Raw genomic sequence first — 23,871 nt, forward strand, 5'->3', positions numbered from 1 at the left:
TTATTCCACTATTGACACAGTAGTTAGTCGTCAGAGGCATCTACTGCACATGCGTGATGAAAACAGTTTTTTCCGCCTCTCTCTCTCTCTCCCCCCATGTATCCCATCCTACCCGGTGACGGTTCGTTGTCATAGTAACTGCAGGTGGTGCTGGGCAGGGAGCGGAATGGATAATTATTCATCTGAAGCGCAAAGCATCGGGATTTTTTAAAAAGAAGATAACATTAAAAGGCTGAAGAGGAAGCCAATGGCAAAACCCTGTCTCTTGCCTTTCTGGGGTATACCCTCACAACACAACACACACACTTTCTGTCTCTGAGACCCTTTCCACACATGCAGAATAATGCACTTTCAATGCAGTTTGCAGTTGGATTTTTCTATGTGGATTAGCAAAATCCACTTGCAAACGATCATGAAAGTGGATTGAAAGTGCATTATTCTGCATGTGCAGAAGAAGCCTGAAAACCGCATGTGGCACAAACTGGTGCTGCTTTTCCCCTTAGCCTGTGGCACATCTATGATGAAAACTCTGTTTGCTTTGCATTGGGATTTAGAATGGAAAATGAATTCATTGGCAGGTCTAATAATGACTGAGATGGGGAATGACTGTAGCCTCTCTGATGACCACTGTCACTGTCATGATTGTCTTGTAAATTCTCCTAAAAACTACAGTGGCCACAGACCTGCGCTCTTTGTTTTGACAAGAACTATTGCGGCAAGGATCTAGGTATAGCTGATATATAGGAAACAGATCAGTGCTCCTGGAGAAAATGACTGTTTTGGAGGGTGAACTGTATGGCATTGTATCCAGATCAGGTATTTCCCCTCCTCAATCCACAGCCTCCCCAGGGTCCACACCCCAAAATCTCCCAAATATTTCTCAATCCAAAGTGAGCAACCGTATTTAGGATTGCCATAAATTCAAAGCGATTTGCTGGCACATTATACACATTTCCTGAAAAGCTTTTAAGGCTGCAGCCTAAGCAACCACATGAATAAATAAATATGAATAAGATGTGGGTGGAGAGGGGAGGGAATAACAGTTGTGACTTTCGTCTATAAATGACTACATATGCCTTTTTGGTCTAAAGAAGAGAGTGTGCTTGTAACATAAGAAGTCATGATAAATCCTACATCATTATCACGTTGTGTTTTTAAAGACCTGTTTTTCTCTAAAGATATAGGTTTTTCATTTACTTCATTTATTGCAAAAGTGTCCAGGGCTGTCAAACTTTATTTGCTCCTTTTTATACTGCCTTTCTCTCCAATGGGCATCTAAAGTGACTTGCATTATTTTCCTCTCATCCATTTTATCCTAACAAACAACAACCCCTGTGGAGTAGGTTAGATTGAGAGTGTGTGACTGGGCCAAAGTCACTCATCTAGCTTCCATGGCAGACTGGGGATTTGATTCTGGGACTTCCAGATCCCAGTCAAATACTGTAATCTTGACACACTGGTTCTCTCTCTTTTTACTATCTGTTCGTCTTTATGAAAACTGAATTTGACTTTAAATTTACCTGAATGCATTTTAAAAAGACTATTCTTCCGTATTATGGTGTGGCTAGTAAATACAAGTGTGCAGTGTTTTACCCTCGAGATAGCTCCAATTTGAAGAATATGACTGGGGTGAGTGAAGGAAAGGCAGGCTTGGTTTGATACTCTGGGGGAAAGAGCACCAAAATGAAACACCCTGGTGGGTGCGCTTTCACTTCCACCGATTACTTGCCATTTACTCAGCCGGCCAATGATTTAACCTTGTTCAAGGCATTTTCGTAATTTCTATTAATAAAAATAAAGACGTATTTTAAACACTGATCAAAATTTTACAGTAGAATAGGTAGATAATCTGTTTGCTCATGCCGCTGCGACAGTCAACGACGACTAGTCCCAGAGCGAGCCTGCTCTTCGCTCCTCCGACCAGAGGGGGCGACCTCCTCGGCCAGTAGCAACCCAAGAGCCTTGCGCTCTGCACGACTTCCTCCTATTTCCGCCCTCGATCGCGCTTCCGCATCCTATGCTCACCGTGCTTCGGGTCCGTCTTCTGGGGAGAGTCGTAAGGCGCCTGCGCGCGGTGGTGACGGCTGCTCCTTGGGTCGCGTTGGCCCTCGTAGGTGCCCAGGCGAGCGTGGATGTGGCTGACCGGGCCTTGCGCAAGGCGAGAGACGGTTGTGAGCAGCAGCAGCAACAGCCATGGGCAAGAAGCAGAAAAACAAGAGCGAGGACAGGTAGCCAAAGCGGGGGCGGGGCTGGCCATGGGGGAACAGGAGCCCTGTATGGCGGGGGTGCAGGCTCCGGACCTCCTCCTCCCTTACGCTGAATCAAGCTTCTCTGTCGTCCCCAGGTTGGCTTTTCCTACCATGGTTCGTTAACAAAGAGCATTTAAGGCGAAGACTGTCAGAGGCAGCCTTCAGGACGGGCAGCTGCCCTTCTATCCCCTGCTCACCCCACTTCCTTTTTGAGGGGGCTCTGCCCCATAGGGCTATCTCCGTATGGCTTTTCCCCATAATCCCCCCCCTCCCATGTGATGGTGGGACGGGGGACAAGGAGCCCCGGTAAACGTCGTTCCCTTCCACTTCTGTGGCGTGACGCCCCTCTCGAAGTCTGAGCGCTCCCCTCTCCCTGTTTAGTTGGGGGAGGAAGAAATATTTCGGTAGAGACAGTTCCGACCATTATTTCGAGGGGTGTATTTGTCAGCTTCCGCCCCGGACGTGTTGGTAATGAGTGCCCTCTCGACCAGAGTTGCTTTTCCAGTTGGGAGCACCGAAGCCATGATTTAACCATCTTGCCAAATCCCAGGCAGCACCGCTTCTGCTGCTGAGACTGCGCAGACCCAGGGTGGCCCAAATTTGGAGCCAAGGGGGCATATGGAAAGGCCTTTTCATGCACATGTGGAGAATGATGGGCATATCATGCTATCCTCATGTGATACCTTGGCTGGGGAAAGGTCATGCTCTGAAATATCTTTTTCATTGTAATTACCAGCTGTTCAATAGAGAGGTGCCTGACTTTTGGAAATGTTAGTATTTGGAAGTGGTGTTTACTGTGAACTTGGAAGGGGGTGTAAATCATACGTTACCATCATGATCTGCTGTGTATTGACGTCTGGCGTACATTTCATCAGATAGATCTGCTGAATGGTGCTGTGAGGTTGCTTTTTGTTTTTTGCAGCAGAGAAATCCAATGATCTCTGGAATTTGTGGATTGGATTATAATAGGTGTTGGCTAAAGTGGTTTACTGGGGTACAAAAATTTGGCTGCGGTTAAAAATATGCTGAGTTTTTAGACAAATTGGCAAAGTTGTGCTCTGGCAGGGTTTATAATGGGAACTTTGTTACCTTGGAACTTTGTTTTTCGAGCTTTGAAACAAAGTAACATGATGTGTACCTGTGTGAGAGGAAATGGGAAGAGGTTAAAAATGGAGAAAGAAATATTGGATGCCTAAATAGGTAGGTGCAAACTAGAATGGCAGAATACTTATGTAACCCATGGCGAAATACTTAGTTTTTTATGTAACCTATGGATAATATGCTGTTTCTATCCTGCCAGAACAATCACATCTAAACTTACTGATGGTGTGTATCATTAGTAGGACTTTTTTGTACATTTATGAAATATACAGTCTTTGATTTTTATTCAGGCAGTTGCATATATATACTCAATGTTACATGTTGAAACAATACCCTAAACAAAGAGAAGATAATATTACTTATATTTAGAAGCAACGTAGGTTCAGCCTTATGAGAGAAAGGGTTCAGCAGATGAATAGCAGAATAAAATAATCTGTACTAGAGTTAAGAATGGATTTCTATATTGAGATTGTGACAGCGCCAACTTTTATAAATAATCATTCCTATCTTATAGTGTACATATGAATCTACCTTTATACTTTTTTCAGAAATAATTTTTATTTTTTCAACAAAAAAGTTTACAGGAAAAAAGTTAACAGTAATCGTGATGATGATGATGATTATAACTTTTAAAATGAAAAAATAAGAGATCAAAAAGGAAAAGAGAAACACGAAAACGAGAGAAAGACTAACGAGAAGAAAAACAAAGATAAGGGGAATGTTTTTTTTCCTAGAGCTGAATGGCTCACTCACACTGCTGAATCTGGATTTTTTCAGAACTAATGGGTCTAAAATCCAGACCCTCCCAGGCCAATTGTCCAATTTGACAGGTCCCCTGTATCTGGGGAGGAGAGTGCTAAGAAAAACTTGCTCTACAGCAGTCCGAAATAGTCCCTATCAGAAATGTATCGTTTGGGAGTACTCAGGCTCAACCAGAGTGAAATGCCATTCCACCACAAGTCTCTAATCTTCCTTATACTGAGTCAAATCACTGGTTTACCTGGTGCCAGGCCAGGGACAAACGTGGTTTACATTTCTTACTAGTACTAGCTCTCTTGAGGTCATGTACTAACACTTCCAACTCAATCTGTAGATCTATAAAAGGTTGAAAATTTCCACAAATTAAAGGTTTAATTTTTTCCAGTGTTGGGACTTGATTGTATATACATGCATACATGCATGTATGTTTTCGGTAGCTAAATGTTTTCTTTTGCACTATGAAGAAGAAAAAAGAGAGAAGTTTAGTTCCTTGGAAAGACTTGCTGGGAAGCTGTGTGTCTACCCAAGGTCACATAGCAAGTTTCCATGGCAGAGTGGGGATTTGAACCTTGAGAGCCTAGACCCACATTCCAATAATTACACTGCCTGATTATATATTTAGAATCTTGTCCACGACTACCAGTTATTTTGTGTGAGTCTACCAGAATTGGTATAATCCTGCCAACACATTACTGACCTCCAGCAAAAGTATTTGGTATCCTAAGTACTCTCAGCAGAATTAAAACACATTCTCACACAAAATGTACAGTACCTCAAAGGGTAACCAAATGCACTGGGCTTCATGGTGATAAAATTCCTCACTAAGGCTCACCAGTCATAACACACCAATCAGAACACAGTCGTAATGCTCACCAGCCCCTATATCAATCATTTGTGAAAACAAACAGCCAGTTCCTAGTGATGCTGGTGCATTTTCCTGCTTCACTGACACATAGAACATAGTAAAGGAAGACTTTATCCTTTGCTGTAGGGATGCAGTAGAAACTCACATGCCACATTCCTAGGAACTCTGGAGAGGGGGGGGGGGTTGAATGATAAACGTTTGGCAGAGAGTGTTCTATAGTCCACTCCTTCTTTACCTACCATCAGCCCCCCAACTGCTTATCTGCCCCCACCAAGTACTCTGCACCTGCATGTGTGTCCTCCTCTTGGTTGCTCATGACCCCTTCCACCATCCCTGCTCACAGCCACCTGCTTGCCATTTCCTCAGTAGCAGTGGGTGGTGCGTGCAACTGGGAGTGACTTTGCTGTGACCATCAAGAAAATCACTCGCACCACCTGCCTGCTGTTTCTTGGTGGTGCTGGGCAGCCCAGGCAGCAAGGAGCACAAAATGAGTGTTTGTAAGTTGGGAAGGGAAGGGTATACAGGTAGTTTGCAAAGGAGATGTAGAACCTATAGAACCATAGAGTCTGAAGGGGCCATACAAGCCATCTCGTCCAAGCCCCTGCTCAATGCAGGATCAGCCTAAAGCATCCGCACCAAATGTTCCTCTAGCCGCTGCTTGAAGACTGCCAGGCAGGGGGAGCTCACCACCTTTCTAGGCAGCTAATTCCACTGTTGAACTTACTACTGTATATACTCGTGTATAAGTTGACCCGTGTATAAGTCGAGGCACCTAATTTTACCACCGAAAACGTATTGACTCGTGTATAAGTCTAGGGTGGTAACTCCAAAGCAGGCGGGGGCAGGGAAGAGCCAGGTTGCCTGCTCCCCACTGGATTGCCCCCCCCCGCCGCCGCCTCCTGATCCCCATAGCAGCCCCTGCCCTTGGCTGCTCTGGTGTTTCCTTGCTTGCAAGGAAACGCCAGACAAAGCATTCGCCTGCTTTTGCGGTTTCCTTGCTTGCAAGCAAAGAAACCCAAAAAGCAGAGGACTGCTCTGTCTGGCGTTTCCTTGCTTGCAAGCAAGGAAACTCCAAAGCAGGCAGGGGCAGGGAAGAGCCAGGGTGCCCACTCCCCACCGGATCACACACACCCCCCCCCCCCCGCTGCCTCCCAGATCCCCACAGCAGCCCCAGCCCTTGGATGCTCTGGCGTTTCTGTGCTTGCAAGCAAGGAAACGCCAGATAGAGCATTTGCCTGCTTTTGGGGTTTCCTTGCTTTCAAGCAAGGAAGCGCCAGAGCAGGCGGGGGCAGGGAAGAGCTGGGGCCACCTGTGATGCTGGGTGCACGCCTGTGGGGCCCCCAGCAGGCTCCTGCCCACCGCTGCCCGTCTGATGCCGCCGCTGCTCACTCACTCAACCATTTTTTCTTTCACAGGCTCCGTTCAGGGAAGCTGCTGCTCTGGCCAGCCTTCTCTATCTTTCTTAAAAGGGCAAAGCTCCAAAGATTGCTTAAGCTAAAGCAATCTTTGGAGCAGTGCCCTTTAAAGAAAGATAAGACAGGCTGCCCTGAGCAGCAGCTTCCCTGAAACGGAGCCTGTAGAGCCTGCGGGGGAAAGAAAAAGATGGCTGAGTGGGTGAAGGGGACAACCAGTGGCGGCTGCTGCCAGTGGCTCATGTATAAGTCGAGGAGGGCTTTTTCAGCGCAAAAAATGTGCTGAAAAACTCAACTTATCCGCAAGTATATACGGTATACTTTTTTTTGTCTTGTCCAGCTGATATCTTTTTGCCCATAATTTGTACCTCTAAGTGACAGCATTTTATATACTTAAAGAGAGCAATCATGCCCCCCCCCCACCTCCTCTTCTCCAGACTAAATACTCCCAAGTCCGTCAGGCTTTCTTCACAGGGCTTCCTCTCCAGCTCCCTTATCCTTGTGCTCATGCTCCATTCTGTCACCATCCTTTTCCAAATGAGGTCTTTAGAGCAGCATTTCAGGGATGGCTTGACCAATGTGGTATACAGTGGCACTATGATATCTAGTGATTTGGATGTTATGCCTCTGTTGAAACATGCCAAGGCTTTTTTTTTGCTGTTGCTTTGTGGGCAGTGGGCAGTGATAGTAGCCTGTGGCAAATTCCCACTTTGTGGTATGCTAATCTGGCCCTGTTTGCATACCTTCCTGCAAACATAATTCCTTTTTACACATGCACACATAGGAGTCAGGGTCTTTCCAATGATATAAAGATGTCTCCACAGCTCAGGTGACAGGAACCCCCCCCCCCTTTTTGAATGACCCAGGTCTCTTTAATACAAGGGTTCAGACCCCAGGGGAAATAATGCTCTGTACAATGGCGGACACAGCAGCATTATGACACATGATGGAACATTTGCAAAAAGCATTCCTCTCCCCCTCCCTTGCTAGTTCAATGTTGAAAAGCACCTTGTGGGAATGAGGATGTTTGGAACCCATCGGGAATGAATGTTTTTGGCCAACAATAACCTGAGCAAAATCAGAAAAGGTCAGGGAATAAAGATACAACCAAAAATCTTAGAAACCAATACAAAAGTTAAACATCCTTTAATAAATAAACATATCTGTAATTTGTAGAACATTCCTGTTGTAAGCCCTAGAAGACCAAACTTGTTTCTACAATGGAATTTTCACAGCTATGTCCTGTTTGATTTGGGTTACATAGACTTTTTTTAACCAATGAGTAAGATTTTAGAGTATTTATACAAATGCATAATATTTTTGTAAATCTAGAGAAGTATGTCTTTTCTAGCATCACTAATACATAGACCAGTGGTGGCGAACCTTTGGCACTCCAGATGTTATGGACTACAATTCCCATCAGCCCCTGCCAGCACGGCCAATTGGCCATGTTGGCAGGGGCTGATGGGAATTGTAGTCCATAACATCTGGAGTGCCAAAGGTTCGCCACGACTGACATAGACATTGCAAATTAGTTTTTGTCAAGATAATTTACCTGCTGATATTCAGTGGAATGACTATGCTGTGGTCTTATTCAATGACTCGCTGGATGTGGGTTAGTGCAATGTTGGCAGTTTATTTGCACTTTTGATATTCTACTTTTTGTGGTTGTTTTAAATAAAGGAATAGTTATATGTTTAACATTCTGTAAAGGGACCAATGATGAAGACAATACATCAAAAGACATTTCATTTTTTATGTTTTATAGTAAGAACATCCTGCAGATTGTCAATATGTTGCTCATTGATTAAAGGATGTTTAATATAAGAAATATTGATTTCTTTATTTTTACCTATACCCTGTCTCAACAAAAAATGACAATGCGATCGTGTGTTATGTGGCAGTTGTGGAATTAGGCTATTTTTGCTTTTGAAAAATCGTCCCTCTGCACAGACTTAGGCTGAAAAACTATTAGTGGGGAAGACTGTGAGGGGGAGGGAGGTCTGCAAAATCCCACCAAGTACCTCCTGTCCACCCGCCCACTCCCACTCCCAGCTCTAGCCCTCCTCAGAGCTGCTTTAAAGGAGATGATGAACCGCCAGGCATTTCTAAAAAGCAGCGTAGGAGACTCTCTTTTCCCTTCCCCACTTCCTCAATGCATCTTTTCCTTCTTGGATTTCTTTTCCACTGCACAGAGGCCTCGATATCTACCACTCCAGGATGCTCTTGCAGAATGGAGGGGCGAAGTGCCATGGCTTGGTCTGTAGGCCAGTGGTGGCCGAATCCTTATGGCACTCGATGTTACATGGACTACAATTCCATCAGTTCCCTGCCAGCATGGCCAATTATTACATGCTGGCAGGCTGAAGTGAATCTGCTAGTCCATACTGATCTGAGTGCCATAAGGTCCGCCACCACTGACTTCTAGAACATGGCAGTGTTCAAACCTAAATTGGCCCTCCAGATGTTATGGACTACTTGTGATGGGAACTGTGGTCCATAACATCTGGAGGGCGCAAGTTTGACACCTGTGGCCTAGGGGGAGGCCCAACACCGGCACTGCAGAAAGGAAGGGAAAAGGGAAGGGTGGTGTGGTATGGTGTGGTCACCCAGCAAGAATGTAGGAGTGCGGAAACGCATCTGGTTCACCAGATAAGCCTCTGTTACTCAGGTGGAGGAATGGGGAATCAAACCCAGTTCTCTAGATTAGAATCCACCTGCTCTTAACTACTACACCACGCTGCTAATATCTACTGAACCAGCTGGCAGTATGCTATTCTGACATAGGTCCGAAATGCACTAGCCTGGGCTTAGTTGTTATCCTAAGCAATTTAAAGATTGGCTTTAGGTCTGTATGCTTATTTTAAAAAAATGCACAGTGACTGAACATTTCAGAAAGCTTTTATATACTACTAAATCCAACTTTTATAAATTGGAGGTCTGTTGAGCAAAATAGTAGGTGTGAGTAAATAGTTTTGTTTGGTTTCAGACTTTTCAGAACAGGGGTTGCAGTTCTAATGTGATCATTTGCAAGAGAAGAGTGGCCTTGTGAGTCCCCATTTGGTGTCAGCCTGGTTTACCCTGGGCTGGAAGTGTAGAAAGAGATAGTATGTAGGAGCAGGGATAAGAGGACACATAGAAGATAGAATTGTAGGGAGAAAGGAGGAGTGGTGTGACTATATCCAATGAAGTTCTAGGGCCAAACCAACCCAGAGTCTTCGTTGTTGCAGCATGTTTCATCAGCAAAAGGACTGGATATTCTAATTTATGAGATTTTGGAAAAGATAACACAGTGCAGTCAAAGACAGGCTTTTGTTCTAGCTTCTATATGTCTGTTTTTCTGTGTGTTGATAAATAGAAGTATATCGAATAGAAGGGAAAATCAATTGTTTTTGTTGTAACAAAAGAGGAGACTCTGTGCTATTCCCTGTTTGCTGCATCCTGGCAGAAAAGTCTTCCTTAGGCGGAATGCTCCTCCCACAAAGGGGTTTCCCCAGTTTTCTGACTCAATCGCTTGCAATAGCACAAGGCACTGTATGTAAAAGAGCTCGCAGCAGCTCTTCCAGACTCTGACTGGGCTGAGGTAGGTGATGAGTATGTTTTCCTTGAAATATTTCAGATTACATGGTGTACTCATCAGTGTCCTTAAATGTAGGTTTTGATTGCTGTCCTTTGTTATATCATTAACTTGTTTAACTCTGACAAATAGTTAATATTGCGTGTTGATGTTCCTGTGAAACTAGTTGTTTTCCTCAGATTTCCTCTGGGCTGTCTGTAGCTCATTTCCAGCTGAAGTTTTCTTATCAATTGAAATATCTTTGCTTATCAAACACAGAGAGAGGAATTTTAACACAATTGCCTTAAATTTCTGTTATTGCAATATAATACATTGTAATAATGTTGTTGCTTAATTGGATCATTTTGCTATCTTTCACTGTGGCTCATTCCGCACATGCAGAATAATGTACTTTCAGACTGCTTTCAGTGCTCTTTAAAGCTGTGCGGAATAGCAAAATCCACTTGCAAACAGTTGTGAAAGTGGTTTGAAAACGCATTATTTTGCATGTGTGGAAGGGGCCTGTGCTGCGCTGTGAGTAGAGATCTAAAATTGCCAGAAATGTTGAAGCTGTGGGTGGAGAGTGGGGTTCTTTGGGGGGAGAGAAAAACAGATGTTTGGGGAAATTATAGTAGTTGCAGTGCTTAGTTACCTCTAAGCTTATTTTTGTTTTACTTTAATAGCACAAAATCCTTAATAAAATTAGCATATTGTTTGATGTATTATATGTAAATCTTTTACATTTCCAAGACAAATTTCACATATACTACAGTGTAGAGAGGGTGAGCCCATGAACTCCAGCATGAACTTCAGTAGGATAAAACCTGGAATGCCGGGTGCCAGCTACTGACCTTCTGGAGGCGCTCTGTCAGCTCCCAAAGCTCCCAGCTCCCCGTGGAGTCCACACTTGGGTCATGAACTGCCTGACTCGCCCCGGTCACCAGGTGTCCCATGAGGGATCTAGACCTAGGCGTATGATGCTTCCTTCCTGCATTATTAGCAGCCCGATGAGATCATACTACATCACGTGATGATCTCCCGACCTCCAACTCTGTCCCGCCTGTCGACCCCTTTTACACACCCCCCTAGTGAAACCCCAATAAAGGAGGTGCAAGGGGCTGCACACGGCAGAGTTTGCCAGACGGATCACGTGATCCCAAGGCGCCTCTGCTACTGGCTCTCTCCACTCAGATGATATCTCAGCAAGGTCTCGCTCTCTTCCTTTAAGGCTCATGAATTGCGACCTAATTTCACTCAGTACTTTCTAGTAAAAGAACTATAAACTTCTCTACCTTAGCTCTTGTATCTTAATTTTGCCATCAGAGAGGAAGCGGGGGGGGGGGGAGTTGAAGGTAAAAAGCAATTTCTGTAGTAAAGAAAATAAAGTGTACTATTTGGACTATATTATCTTATAGTCACAATAAGTATGATTAGCAGCATATCTGAATATCAAATTAAACTTTATACAGTTGAACACACTGAACTGTTTAATGATTTAATATATTAAAATATCATATTAACTGTTGCCCAAATGATTCATATTTAAGCCATAAACATTTGAAAATATTGTATGTTTATAATAAACTTGAGAGTTGTCTAATATCACTGATTGTCCTACACAACTATTTTCATAGTTCTGTTTTGAATGAGTGAGACCATGCCAGTTAAAGAAGAAAAATCATAGGAGATTGTTTTAATGCTCCTTAAAATTTCCCTATTTTTCTTAGATACAGTTGAAACCCTTTCCACATCTCTGAGTGTAAATCCTTTACATGCTTGAAAGAATCTTGAGACATCTCTTTTCTTTCCTTTAAGAAAAGGAATTCTGCACGCGCGCACAGATGCACCCCCCCCTTTCATTTGTCAGCTGTGGTTGAAAAAACCTTGTTCCTCCAAAACAAAAAACAAAATTCAGCACTTCCTATTGATTGATTGATTGATTGATTGATTGATTGATTGATTGATTGATTGATTGGCTCTTTCAGGTCTTCCCATGTGAGGAAAATAACTTCAGTGAATTCTATAACACCAAAGAAGATACCTTTTAGCTATAGTACAGTAATAGAAAAGTTCTAATAATTTGCCACTTACATTAACTTCATGCAACTGAAAATACAAATATTTCATATGTGGTCATGTTTCCTCCTCTTTACGTATACTTACAGCCTGGGGTTCCCAATAGTCCCCTATTCAGGAGGTGATTCAGGCTTGTACTACTTTAGTTGTAGCAATAATACAGGCTCACACCACTTGGATTTAGGACCTTAGCACTTTGAAGTTTTAGCATTCCCTTGATTCCGCGGTGTAAGTCACTGTTTCTTCATATAGTAGACTTGAGGAATTTAAAAATGGAAAAAACTGGAACATATGTTTTAAAAAAAAAGACAAAGACACTGACTTTGATTTTTATGCTCCACTTTCCTAAACGCTAAGAGTTCAAAGTGGCTCTCACAAATGCACCTTCCCTTCCCTCTCAACACAGCAGATTTCATTGTGAGGTAGGTGGGACTGAGAGAGTTCAAGAGAACTGTGACTACCCCAAGATCACAAAGCAGGTTTCCTGTGGAGGAGTGGGGAAACAAGTCCAGTTCACCAGACAAGAGTGTGCTGCCCATGTGGAGGAGTTGGCAGTCAAACCCAGTTCTCCAGACTAGAGTCCACCACTCTTTAATCACTCACACCACATAAAGTTGGTAAAGGCATTGTTCCAAGCATCTCCAGTTCTGAATAAGTTATCAGTCTGTCTCTTACACAAGACACTTTCTGTACAGATGAGCTGCAGTTACATTTATTTGTTTAAGAAGCTTTTGAAAAATGTAGTGAAATCAAAATAGTAAAAAACCAATATTTATTGGTGCTCCTCGCTGATGGGTGATGAGTTCCAGTCTTTCAAAATAAACATGTGACATCTCATGTATTTTTAAAAAATTCACTGTTGCTTAGAGCCAGGGTAGGCAACTTTCTTTTTTTTTACCAGAAGTCCCCATCCCCCTCAAAAAAGGCAGTGCCTGTGGAGATGTTGCTATGTCCATAAACCAAGTGAGGGGGTTGTATTTGTTCCTTTTACACTTGGGCGAGCCAAATCCTAACAGTTCTGGTGGTATTTCATGGGTTCACTTTGAATTTGAGTGTTGGCCCAGCCATAGGGAAAGCCAAATAACTTGACTCACACATACTGTGTCTCTTGCCTCTCTACGCTAAGCTGGCCCCAACTATTAACAGGCAGCCCCTTGATTACTTGGGTAGATCCCTGGCCCTGAGAGCCAAGCAAAATGGTCTGTTCTGCTGTCAGCATAAAATCAAATTTATGTGTCAGGATCGATGACACCTGGCTTGATAACAGTACATGTGAAAGGGATCTGGAAATCTTAGCAAACCACAAACTGAACATGAGTAAGCAGTGTGAAGCGGTAACCAAGGAAGCCAATGTGATCAAATGCATCAATGCATCAAATGCATCAACAGGAGTATAGCTTCTAGATCAAGAGATGTAATAGTATCACTGTGTTCTGCATTGGTCAGGCCTTACCTGGAATACTGTGTCCAGTTCTGGGCACCACAATTCAGGATGGATATTGACAAGCTAGAACGAGTCCAGAGAAGGTCAACCAGATTGGTTAAAGATATGGAATCCATGGCCTTCGAGGAGAAACTTAGGAAGCTGGGGATGTTTAGTTTGGAGGAGAGAAGATTAAGGAGTGACGTGATGGCCATGTCTAAATATTTGAAGGGATGTCATTTTGAAGATGGAGCAAGCTTGATTTCTGCTGCTGCAGAGACTAGGACAAGGAGTGATGATTTCAAGGTGCAGGAATAGATTCCACCTAAACATTAGGAAGAACTACCTAATGGTAAGGGCTGTTTGACAGTGGAATTCACTGCCTCCAAGTGTGGTGGAGTATCCTTTGGAGGTTTTTAAACAGAGACTGGACGGCCATCTGTCAAGGTTGCTTTGATTGTGTATTCCTGCGTGTCAGGGGGTTGGACTTGATGACCCTTGCGGTCTCTTCCACCTCTACAATTATATGATTCAATTACAAAGTAATTTAATTATAGATTGAATTCTGTGATTTGTTCCTCTGATGGTGGCACCTTCCCCTGACACAGACCTATCAGAGGAATAGATCTGTGATAAGTTAGCCCAGTTGGAATAATGGAAGGAAATGTTTGTTAAGCTTTTAAAATGAGAATGATTGTATCATTGTTACCTTTCCTGCAGTTAGTCAGTGCTGCTGACCCTTAAATGGTGATATTTTTAATTCTAGTGCCAAGGATGACATTGATGTTGACGCTCTTGCTGCAGAAATAGAGGGAGCAGGTGCTGCCAAGGAACAAGAGCCTCCAAAGTCCAAAGGCAAAAAGAAAAAGGAAAAGAAAAAACAAGAATACGAGTAAGTATGCTTGTCCTTTGTTGCCTTCTGTAGGTGCCTGGTGTTGGGCTTCTGGGTGTACATGCCTTTCTGAATGAAGAAACATGAACCCAAAGAGGTTTGGAGGGTGTGTTCTATGAACCAAAAAAGCTTCATTCATGGCCTCACAGTACAATTGTCAGTGATAGTGAGGATTGTTTGGGGCTGGGACGAGGCAAGGTAAGCTTTGCATCCAGCTCCTGTGCCCCAAACAGACTGTTGCCTTGATACTTCACTGTCCTTTGGAGATAAATGTATGCACCACATTCTGGACATGGGCTGAATGTAGACTTGCCTGGTTGACAAGTAGTGTTACCAGTGGGGCCAAACAAGCACTGTCCCTTCATTCTGTGTTCTGTTAAATTTTTTTGAATGCGGGGGCGGGGATGCAAGAATATGCATAATACTTCGGCTCCTCCTTAAGCCCTTTCTCAAGTTGGGGACTTGAGAAACAAGGGTGCACAAATAATAGATTTCTGTGTCTCACACACCTCTCCTTCTCTGTGGCGGATTCTGCATGGGCCAAAAACAGTGGTGGGAGAATGGTGTAAAAGGGTTTAAAATAGTGTAAAAAGGTTTACACCGTTTTCACACCACTGCTTTTGGCCCATGCGGAATCCGCCTGTGTTTCTAGTCTTTCTAATCTCTTACCTTGGAATAAAGAGTAGGAGACAAACAGAAGGGCACAAAAAAAAAAGAAGAAAGTGCATTTTACATGACCCAGTTTCTCTCCTTCCTTTTGATTTCTCTGAGCCAAGCAGACAAAAAGAAGAAAGTGGGCTGGAATCTGGAGGGTCAGCCAGCACGTTTCTAGCTGCCAGATTCAGCCAGTTAGATCCCTGCTTTATCTGAAAGTGAGCATTAAAAATGTAATTCTTATTGTAGTGAAGATGATATCTTGAAGGAGTTGGAAGAATTGTCTCTAGAGGCACAAGGAGGGAAAGCTGAAAAAGAACCACCTGCAGTAAAGGTAAGCAAACAAAATAATTGAGCGAAATTGCATCCAGAGTGCTGCTTTATAGTTGAAAACCCTTTCCAAGGTGACTTGTAAAATACATTTTGCCCCAAATTTTACAGTCCAGGTAAACTTTCACTTGTGAAAGTAATATGTGAATATGTAGGCTTCTTCCCACGTTCATGAATGCCACGTCTTTGTGAACGTACAAGTAACTTTTGCAGTAAGGAATTAGCGAACCGTCCACTATTTTCTGAACCTATCACAAAGGGGCAAAATTGTTTGCATTTGTCTCACTGTATGTTGTGTGTGACATGTAGCCCCTCCCTTTAATAATTTGTACATTGCCTGCAGACAGTGATTAGGCTTGGGTGTTGTGTTTTTTCCGGGCTGTATGGCGTGTTCTGGCATTTCCTCTCCTGGCATCTTCAGCCATCCAGCCACAGATGCAGGCGAAACGTCAGGAGAGAATGCTGCTAGAACACGGCCATACAGCCCGGAAACCACACAGCACCCAAGCGATTCCGGCCGTGAAAGCCTTTGACAATACAGTGATTAGGCTGTCTGAGAAAAGCATTTGATAAATAACATTACATATATTATATTGGAAGAAGGAACGTCTCTCATGTTTGCGTATATTCTGTAGTCCATATCCTGACAAATTGGGATGTTACAGCTTTTAATATTTTCAAGCATGAGACTTCTATTTTCCATTGATAAAGTTAATTGTTTAAAAAGCCTGTTTGCTTTATCAGATAGAGAATGAAAACGAAGAAATCAGCCTTTCGAAACAAGATAAAAAAAGGAAAGGGAAAAACAAAAAGTTCAGCTTGGAGGATGACGACGACAGTGAAGAAATGGAAGATAAAGAAATTAAATCTAAGAAAGCCCCCAAACCCCAAAAGGAAGCTCCTTCTGGCAGTAGTGATGACGACTTTGATACAACACTTAAAAAAAAGAAAGGAAAAGCTCAGAAGTCAAATAAGAAACAGGAGCTTTCCGAAGAAGATGACGTTAGTGTTAAGAAAAGCAAGGAGCGCGTCCAAGGAGCATCCTCCGGGGAGAGTGATGACGAATTGGATGAGGGCTCAGAGTCAAAAAAAGGACAAAGGAAAAACCAGAAGGCCAAGGCAGTCGCTGAGGCTGACAGTGGTGATGAAGAGGAGGACTTGTCATTCAAAATAAAAACTGTGGCTCAGAAGAAGGCAGAAAAAAAAGAACGAGAGAAAAAAAAGCGGGAGGAGGAAAAAGCCAAAATAAGAAAACAGAAGGAAAAAGAAGATTTGGAGGTTGGTAAAGAACAGGGGAAGCAGAAGGAGATTCCAAAGAAAGCTGAAAAAGTAGCTGTTTCTGAATCTGTGCCAGCATCTACTGCCATCGATAAGGGAGAGGCTTCTGTAGCAGCTGAAGGTTAGTAAAGTTGGGGGGAAATGTGGAAAAATTATTTTTTTGTGGGAGGAGCTAAATGTTTAGCTAGAAACGTGCAAGGCTGGAAAAGGATCTGTTTGATACCTAGCAGCTCATTCTTATACAACCTAATTCACCTGCCTTGAGTTGTCTTGAGAAAGGCAGACTACAAGTGCTATAAATAAACTCCGAAGCAGTCCAATTTTTAATTAGATTGTGAGGCTATTAGGCTTTTGATGGGCTTCAGAACGTAACACGGTGAAAACTTGTAACTCTTGAGCTGACTGCAGCATTCTGATCGGGTCGATCCCACCTGTTGGTGATCTTTAAAACAAAACAAAAATGTTGGTGTGTGCTGGGAAGAGGGATTTCTGAATTTAGTTAGAGATGTCCAGTAATCAGTCATGCTGCTGCCTTGCTTTGCTGGCTCATTGACTGTTGTAGTTGCAAATAATAGTTATTCAGGTGGCTGTAATTTACTCCTGCCCGGCTCCAGAGGCTCATGAAGTGCACGACTGCTTCTGAGCAAAGTTTTTTTTCAGGAAGCAGCTCTCTCTCTCTTACAGGATCAGTTGCTTTCCTAACTCATGCCATGTTCAGCAGCCTCAGAGCTGTTTTGGGAATCAAGTTTTTTTTTTTTTTATGGGGAAGAACATGAATAAATTGCAGTGCCTATACCCAGGCCATTTGGGATACCTTAAAGAGCTATTTGGCCGATGTCTTTAGTTCTCCTGTTTTTTTAAAAAAGGGGACTTTTTGTCTTAGCTGATGATAATGAAGGAGAGAAGAAGAAGAAAGATAAAAAGAAAAAGAAAACTGAAAAGGAAGAGAAAGAGAAAGAAAAAGAGAAGAAAAAGGGTCCCAGCAAAGCCACAGTGAAAGCCATGCAAGAAGCCCTGGCTAAGCTCAAAGAAGAGGAGGAAAGAGCCAAGAGGGAGGAGGAGGAGCGGATCAGGCGACTTGAGGAGCTAGAAGCCAAGCGCAAAGAGGAGGTACTGCAACTTTTCATGGGGGCGGGGCGGGTGGGAAGAGTAAAATAGTGTTTTTGGCTTTGAAATGCAGATTATGTTGTGTTGATCACTAAGCATCATTACCCTTTGCTTGCTGCCAATAAATGTTCTCCTGAGAGTTGGGGTGGGGGGGTGGGGGAGGGAGGGACCAGTAACTCCTGGATGTGATTAACACTAGCCCTTTTGTAAATACTACAAATCAAGAACACAGGCCATGTAGCATACATGTGACATACCAGTATGCAGGCTTTTGAGTTCACCAGAACTGTTCCTCAGAGTGGACATTACTAAAAGTCTGTTAAAAAGAGCATTGGGAAGAGAGAATGCCACAGGACATGGTGCTAAACCCCTACATATTAGATGCAGAGTAGATTCAAGCAGTAGGTTTCAAGTTACTTCAAGCAAGAGCAAAAAAAATAGTCACACTCCATAGAATATCTGTGTAAACCAGCAAGACTCAAAATCTCTAGTCAGACTAGAAATCACTTCTAAGTCATTGTATTAACTGAGGCATCTTTAAATTTGTTGCAGGAGATACAGAGTCAATAAAAGTCCTATTTTTGTTGCCTGGTTTCAAGGGTAATAAAAGTAGAAAGAGGTACTTTACACCCCAAAAGGAAAACTCAAATGTCATCACCTAGAAGCATCAATGCATTGAGTTTACCACCAACTAACTGTGCATTAGAGTGGTAATTGCTATATGCCAATATCTAACACAATGGGGTGGAAAGGATAATAGATTTACCTTGGTCTTTTTAGGAACGCTTGGAGCAAGAACGGAAGGAGAGAAAGAAGCAAAAAGAGAAAGAGAGAAAAGAACGTTTAAAGAAGGAGGGAAAGCTTTTAACTAAATCTCAGAGAGAAGCTAGAGCCAGAGCTGAGGCTACTCTTAAGTTACTGCAAGCTCAGGGTAAGGTTTGCTTTGCAACTAATGTTCTGACTGCCTTGTGTGTTTATTATTCAGACTAAAACATTATGAAATATTTTCGAGTGTTTGAAATGCTCCATTGCTGAACACAAGCTATTCTGTGATCTTTTATTTGATGTTGCATGTCGTGGCTTGGGAGCAGAATTGAAGGAAGCCAAATCTTGATGGGCAGTGTACAAAAGATAGGAGCATGATATGCTTGCTGCTGAAATGTGTGTATCGCATGTACTGAAATATCTGTAAACACATGCATCTTAAGCCTTACCATTTTTAAAACCTGCAGATTAAGTGTTTCGTAGCACTTAAAATTTGGGGTGGAGTTGCAGGAAGAAGGGGTCCTTTTTTATGAGTCACAGTGTAAATCTGTCAACAGAAATTAAAAATAAATGGCTAAAAAAAACCTGAAAAAGGTGTAAGAGTCCCAGTGGGCACTATTAAAACAACTCAGCGACTTTCAGAGAATTGGCATCTAAATTACAGTAAACTCATCCCCATCTGTAGGGAGGGTATTCAGCATAGGAAAGACCTGGCCATTGTCAGGCAGGTTTGCTGAAGACTACTTTGGATTTTTTTTTTAACGTTCCGCTTTCGTTTCTCATACGGGATATGTGGGCTAAGATGGCAAAGGGTGAAGCAGTCTGCCGATGTCTGCTTCAGGGTTAGGTGCATTTGTCATCACAATTTTGTTTCTAGAAAACTGAGGCACCTATAATTCCAAATTCCATAAATATGCCAAATAAAATAATTTTGTACGTGAATCAAATTAAAACTGTTCATTTACAGTTTTAAAAGATTTGTCTAGAATATATAGCATGTATTTCAGTTGTCACTCCAAAGCCTTCCTTCCCCCACAACCTCCCACCCCCACCCCGAGGTTCTAACCCCACACTCTAGATAGACCCTGGACTGTTTCTGTCACTGATGCTGTCTTATCAGGCTTAACAGCAGCTCATGGGAAAAGAGATTTCTGTTGAGCAAACTGGAGGTCAGGAAGATGACAGTGCTGAGGCAACAGCCCGCTGTAGCTCTTGATAGTCTCCTGCTTTTATCTACAATTTGTATACTTGGCTATTTTTGGTTTTGAGCTTTTGGAAATTGTCTTGGCCAGGTATTGATGGTGTTTGAACTTCGGACTTTGCTGTGAGGGACAGGAAATGGCTGCAAAGATTTTGCTTGACCCTTGGTGAAACAACTGTATCCAGTTGCAGCAAATTCCATATTTTAATAACGTGTTGAGTAAAGATATATGTCCTTTTATCTGTCCTGAATATACTGCCCATCACCTTCACTGGATGTCCTCACATTCTAGTATTTTCGGAAGAGGAAGAAAAAGTTCTTTTTTTCTACTCTCTATTCAGTGCATAACTTTATAAACCTCTATTGTGTTCTCCCTCCCAACAGTCTCTTTTCAGACTCTTCAGCCTTTCCTGATAGGAAAGGTGCTCCAATCCCTCAATCATCTTGGTTGCCTTCTCCTGTACTTTGTCCATCTCTGCAATGTCCTTTTTAATCTACTTCGAAATGAGGCCACCCAATCAATCTGTACAAGGGCATTCAAGAATTGGCTCTTATATTTTCAGTTCCTTTTAAATACTGGTATAGTTTGCTTTTTCACTGCTGTGGCACACCAGCTTAACATTTTCATTGTGGTATTCACTGTTACCCCATTAAGAACATAAGAACTAGCCTGCTGGATCAGACCAGAGTCCATCTAGTCCAGCTCTCTGCTACTTGCAGTGGCCCACCAGGTGCCTTTGGGAGCTCACATGCAGGATGTGAAAGCAATGGCCTTCTGCTGCTGCTGCTCCTGAGCACCTGGTCTGCTAAGGCATTTGTAATATGAGATCAAGGAGGATCAAGATTGGTAGCCATAGATCGACTTCTCCTCCATAAATCTGTCCAAGCCCTTTTTAAAGCTATCCAGGTTAGTGGCCATCACCACCTCCTGTGGCAGCATATTTTAAACACCAATCACACGTTGCGTGAAGAAGTGTTTCCTTTTATTAGTCCTAATTCTTCTCCCCATCATTTTCAATGTATGCCCCCTGGTTCTAGTATTGTGAGAAAGAGAGAAAAATTTCGACCCCATGCATAATTTTATAGACTTCAATCATATCCCCCTTCAGACGTCTCCTCTCCAAACTAAAGAGTCCCAAACGCTGCAGCCTCTCCTCATAAGGAAGGTGCTCCAGTCCCTCAGTCATCCTTGTTGCCCTTCTCTGCACTTTTTCTATCTCTTTGATATCCTTTTTGAGATGTGGCGACCAGAACTGGACACAGTACTCCAAGTGCGGTTGCACCACGGCTTTATATAAGGGCGTGACAGTCTTTGCAGTTTTCTTATCAACTCCTTTCCTAATTATCCCCAACATATAGTTTGCCTTTTTCACAGTTGCCATGCATTGAGTTGACATTCCCATGGAACTATTAACTAAGACGCCTAAATCCCTTTCCTGGTTTGTGACTGATAGCACTGACCCCTGTAGCGTGTATGTGAAGTTTGGATTCTTTGCCCCTATGTGCATCACTTTGCATTTTGCTACATTGAACTGCATTTGCCATTTCTTAGCCCATACTTTTTTCCCCTCTCACAATCTGAACTTTCGGAGACTATTAGCATATACTTAAAGCTGGGCTTTTTTGTTCCACTCTCCATCATCTTACACTTAGTTTGTAGGTACATCTATGGAGCGCCTGGTGCAGCTTTCCACAGTCTGCCTTATTTTTAACCATCCAGAATAATTTTAGGTCATCTGCATACTTGTCTAATGATCAACCACATTTTCAGATAATTTATAAACAGATTAAATAGCATCAGCCCCAATCCCAATCCCTGTGAGGTTCCACTACTTACTTCCCTCCATTGAGAGAACTGACTGTTTATTCCCGCTCTCTTCTGCTTGTCATTTTTCAGTCCATGAGAGGGCACATCCTCTTATGCCGTGACTTCTGAGATTACTCAGGAGTTTTTGGTGATGTACCTGGACAAAAGCCTTTTGAAAGTTCAATTATATAGTGTCTACTGGGTCACCATTGTGTACATGTTTGTTCACTTTCTTGGAGAATTTCAAAAGGTTGGTTAGGCATGTTTTTCATCACTAGGCTTTGCTCCTCCGTACATCTTTGATTACAGTTTCTGCTAATTTGCCTGGGGTAAATATTCAACTTACTGGCCTTAGAAACCCTGTTTGGGTGGAAAGGTGATATAGAAATGTTTTAAATAAATGAAATCATTTCCAGGTTCCCCGTGGAACTCTTAAAGAATCAGTGTTACATTTACTACATTCCAGTATTCTGGTACAGTGTCTAATTTTGCTGATAAGTTACATATGCTGGTTAAAAGATCACCAGTCTCACATTTAAGTTCCCTAAGAACTCTTGAATGATGCCATCAAGACCTGGAGACTTTAATTTCTCCAGTAGGTCTAGAACAGGGGTAGGGAACCTGCGGCTCTCCAGATGTTCAGGAACTACAATTCCCATCAGCCTCTGTCAGCATGGCCAATTGGCCATGCTGGTAGGGGCTGATGGGAATTGTAGTTCCTGAACATCTGGAGAGCCGCAGGTTCCCTACCCCTGGTCTAGAACTTTGTCTGTCCATTTGACTCAGTTGTTCAGAATCCATTCCTGAAAATAATGACTCTGGCTTGGCTTGTGCCACAAAGTTCACCAGTGCCCCCAGCATCTCCTCCTCATGTTATCTGCTGTCTTGTTTACCATCTGTTGACAAAATTCTAACTCACCATGAACATTTTAGAGTCTTGGAAATAATGCAGTGAAATTAGCTAAATTATGCTTTACCAAATTAGTGCTTTGGGCTCGTTCAGGTGAAATTTTTGGCCTCATGTTTGAGCCTTATGGCTCCTTGCTAATTTGCAAATTCAGTTTCGCTAGCTACGAGACTTGTCATATTGCTGCAATATTACTTTGAATATTTTGGTTCCTGTTTGGCAGGTGTTGAGGTGCCATCCAAAGATTCTGTGCCAAAGAAGAGGCCTATATATGAAGACAAAAAGAAAAAGAAGCAGCAGCAACTAGAGAACAAAGAAGGCGAGTTTACTCACTTTTGCAGTTTTTTAAAAGTGCCGTTCTTGTATGTAGCAGAGTTTATCGACTGGAATGCTTGATTTTTTTAAAAAGCATTTGGAGAAGAGAACTCTGATTTCTTTTAAAATGGACTGCACAGTCTTAATTACAAAGTCCAAATCACTTCAAAGCTTGGACATAAAGCTATAGTGGTAGCTGGTTCCTTCTCAGCTATTATAAACAGTGAGTGATCTGTAAACGTTGAGAATCTTTAACCTGCTGTCTAGCTGTATTCAGAGAAATCTGGATTTTGAAGGATCATGAATATAGTTGTGCTTGTGGTAGGTAGGTTTGATCTGGGTAAACAATAATTTAAAATGCACTTTAAAAAAAATCTTCAGACAGATCTGTTGTAATGTTTTCTCTTACAATTCTAGAAATCATGGAGCCAACGTCCACTATTGAAGAAGCTATAGAACCAGTTATACCGGTGAAAGAAGAGATTACTCCTCAAGCAGAACCAGGTCAGTAATCAAGCACAGAGGCGGAGCTACCAGGGGACGGGGAGGGGGCATTGCACAGGGCGCATGCTGGGGGGGGGGTGGAAAATCCCCCCCCCCCGCTTACCTTAGTGAAACAGTGCAGGCTGGAGAAGCGGCCTGTTCTCTTCAGGCTGAAAATGGCATGCTGGGAACTACACTTCCCAGGAGACCTTGCGAACCCCAAGGTCTCATGGGAAGTTTAGTTTCCCACCAGGCCATTTTCAGCCTGAAGGGAACAGGCCAATTCTCCAGCCTGCAGGTAAGTGGGAGGGGGGGAGGGGCTGGGGGCGCAGGGCGGAAAACACAGAGTGAGCACTGGTTGCAGTATGGCCCAGCTACGTTTAATTTGAATTGTGGAAAGCTGAGCCTTCTGAAGATTTTTTATTTTTCCTTACTTTTATATTATGAGGCCAGATAAACCAGCTTTGGGTACCATCTTCAAGCTAGTCAGGCTTAATGGTATAACTACAAAACGTGTGGGTGATCCAATTTTTTCTTAGTCCTTATAGCCTGTCTGTATTACTTAGTTTCAGAAGAAAAGGAAGAAGAGGAACCTGAAGACGCAGGTTTGGATGACTGGGAAGCTATGGCGAGTGATGAAGAAAGGGAAAAGAGTGAGTTTCATTTTGAAAAGTGCTTCTGCTGCTCCTTG

General features: G+C 42.8%; 1 protein-coding gene across 1 annotated transcript in view; it reads left to right on the forward strand.

The window, feature by feature from the left end:
• The first annotated feature begins 2,002 nt into the window (after window positions 1-2,002).
• The window catches only part of EIF5B (eukaryotic translation initiation factor 5B), a 39,020-nt gene continuing 17,151 nt past the window's right edge, over window positions 2,003-23,871 (forward strand). Inside the window, exons 1-9 of the mRNA XM_048493183.1 lie at window positions 2,003-2,228; window positions 14,208-14,333; window positions 15,237-15,321; window positions 16,062-16,716; window positions 17,479-17,705; window positions 18,483-18,633; window positions 22,606-22,701; window positions 23,115-23,201; window positions 23,747-23,833. Coding sequence (XP_048349140.1) covers window positions 2,194-2,228; window positions 14,208-14,333; window positions 15,237-15,321; window positions 16,062-16,716; window positions 17,479-17,705; window positions 18,483-18,633; window positions 22,606-22,701; window positions 23,115-23,201; window positions 23,747-23,833 — 1,549 coding nt within the window. The 5' untranslated portion in view covers window positions 2,003-2,193. The remainder of the gene's footprint in view (window positions 2,229-14,207; window positions 14,334-15,236; window positions 15,322-16,061; window positions 16,717-17,478; window positions 17,706-18,482; window positions 18,634-22,605; window positions 22,702-23,114; window positions 23,202-23,746; window positions 23,834-23,871) is intronic.

Source organism: Sphaerodactylus townsendi, linkage group LG04 (assembly GCF_021028975.2).
Source record: "Sphaerodactylus townsendi isolate TG3544 linkage group LG04, MPM_Stown_v2.3, whole genome shotgun sequence".
NCBI classification, from domain to species: domain Eukaryota; kingdom Metazoa; phylum Chordata; class Lepidosauria; order Squamata; family Sphaerodactylidae; genus Sphaerodactylus; species Sphaerodactylus townsendi.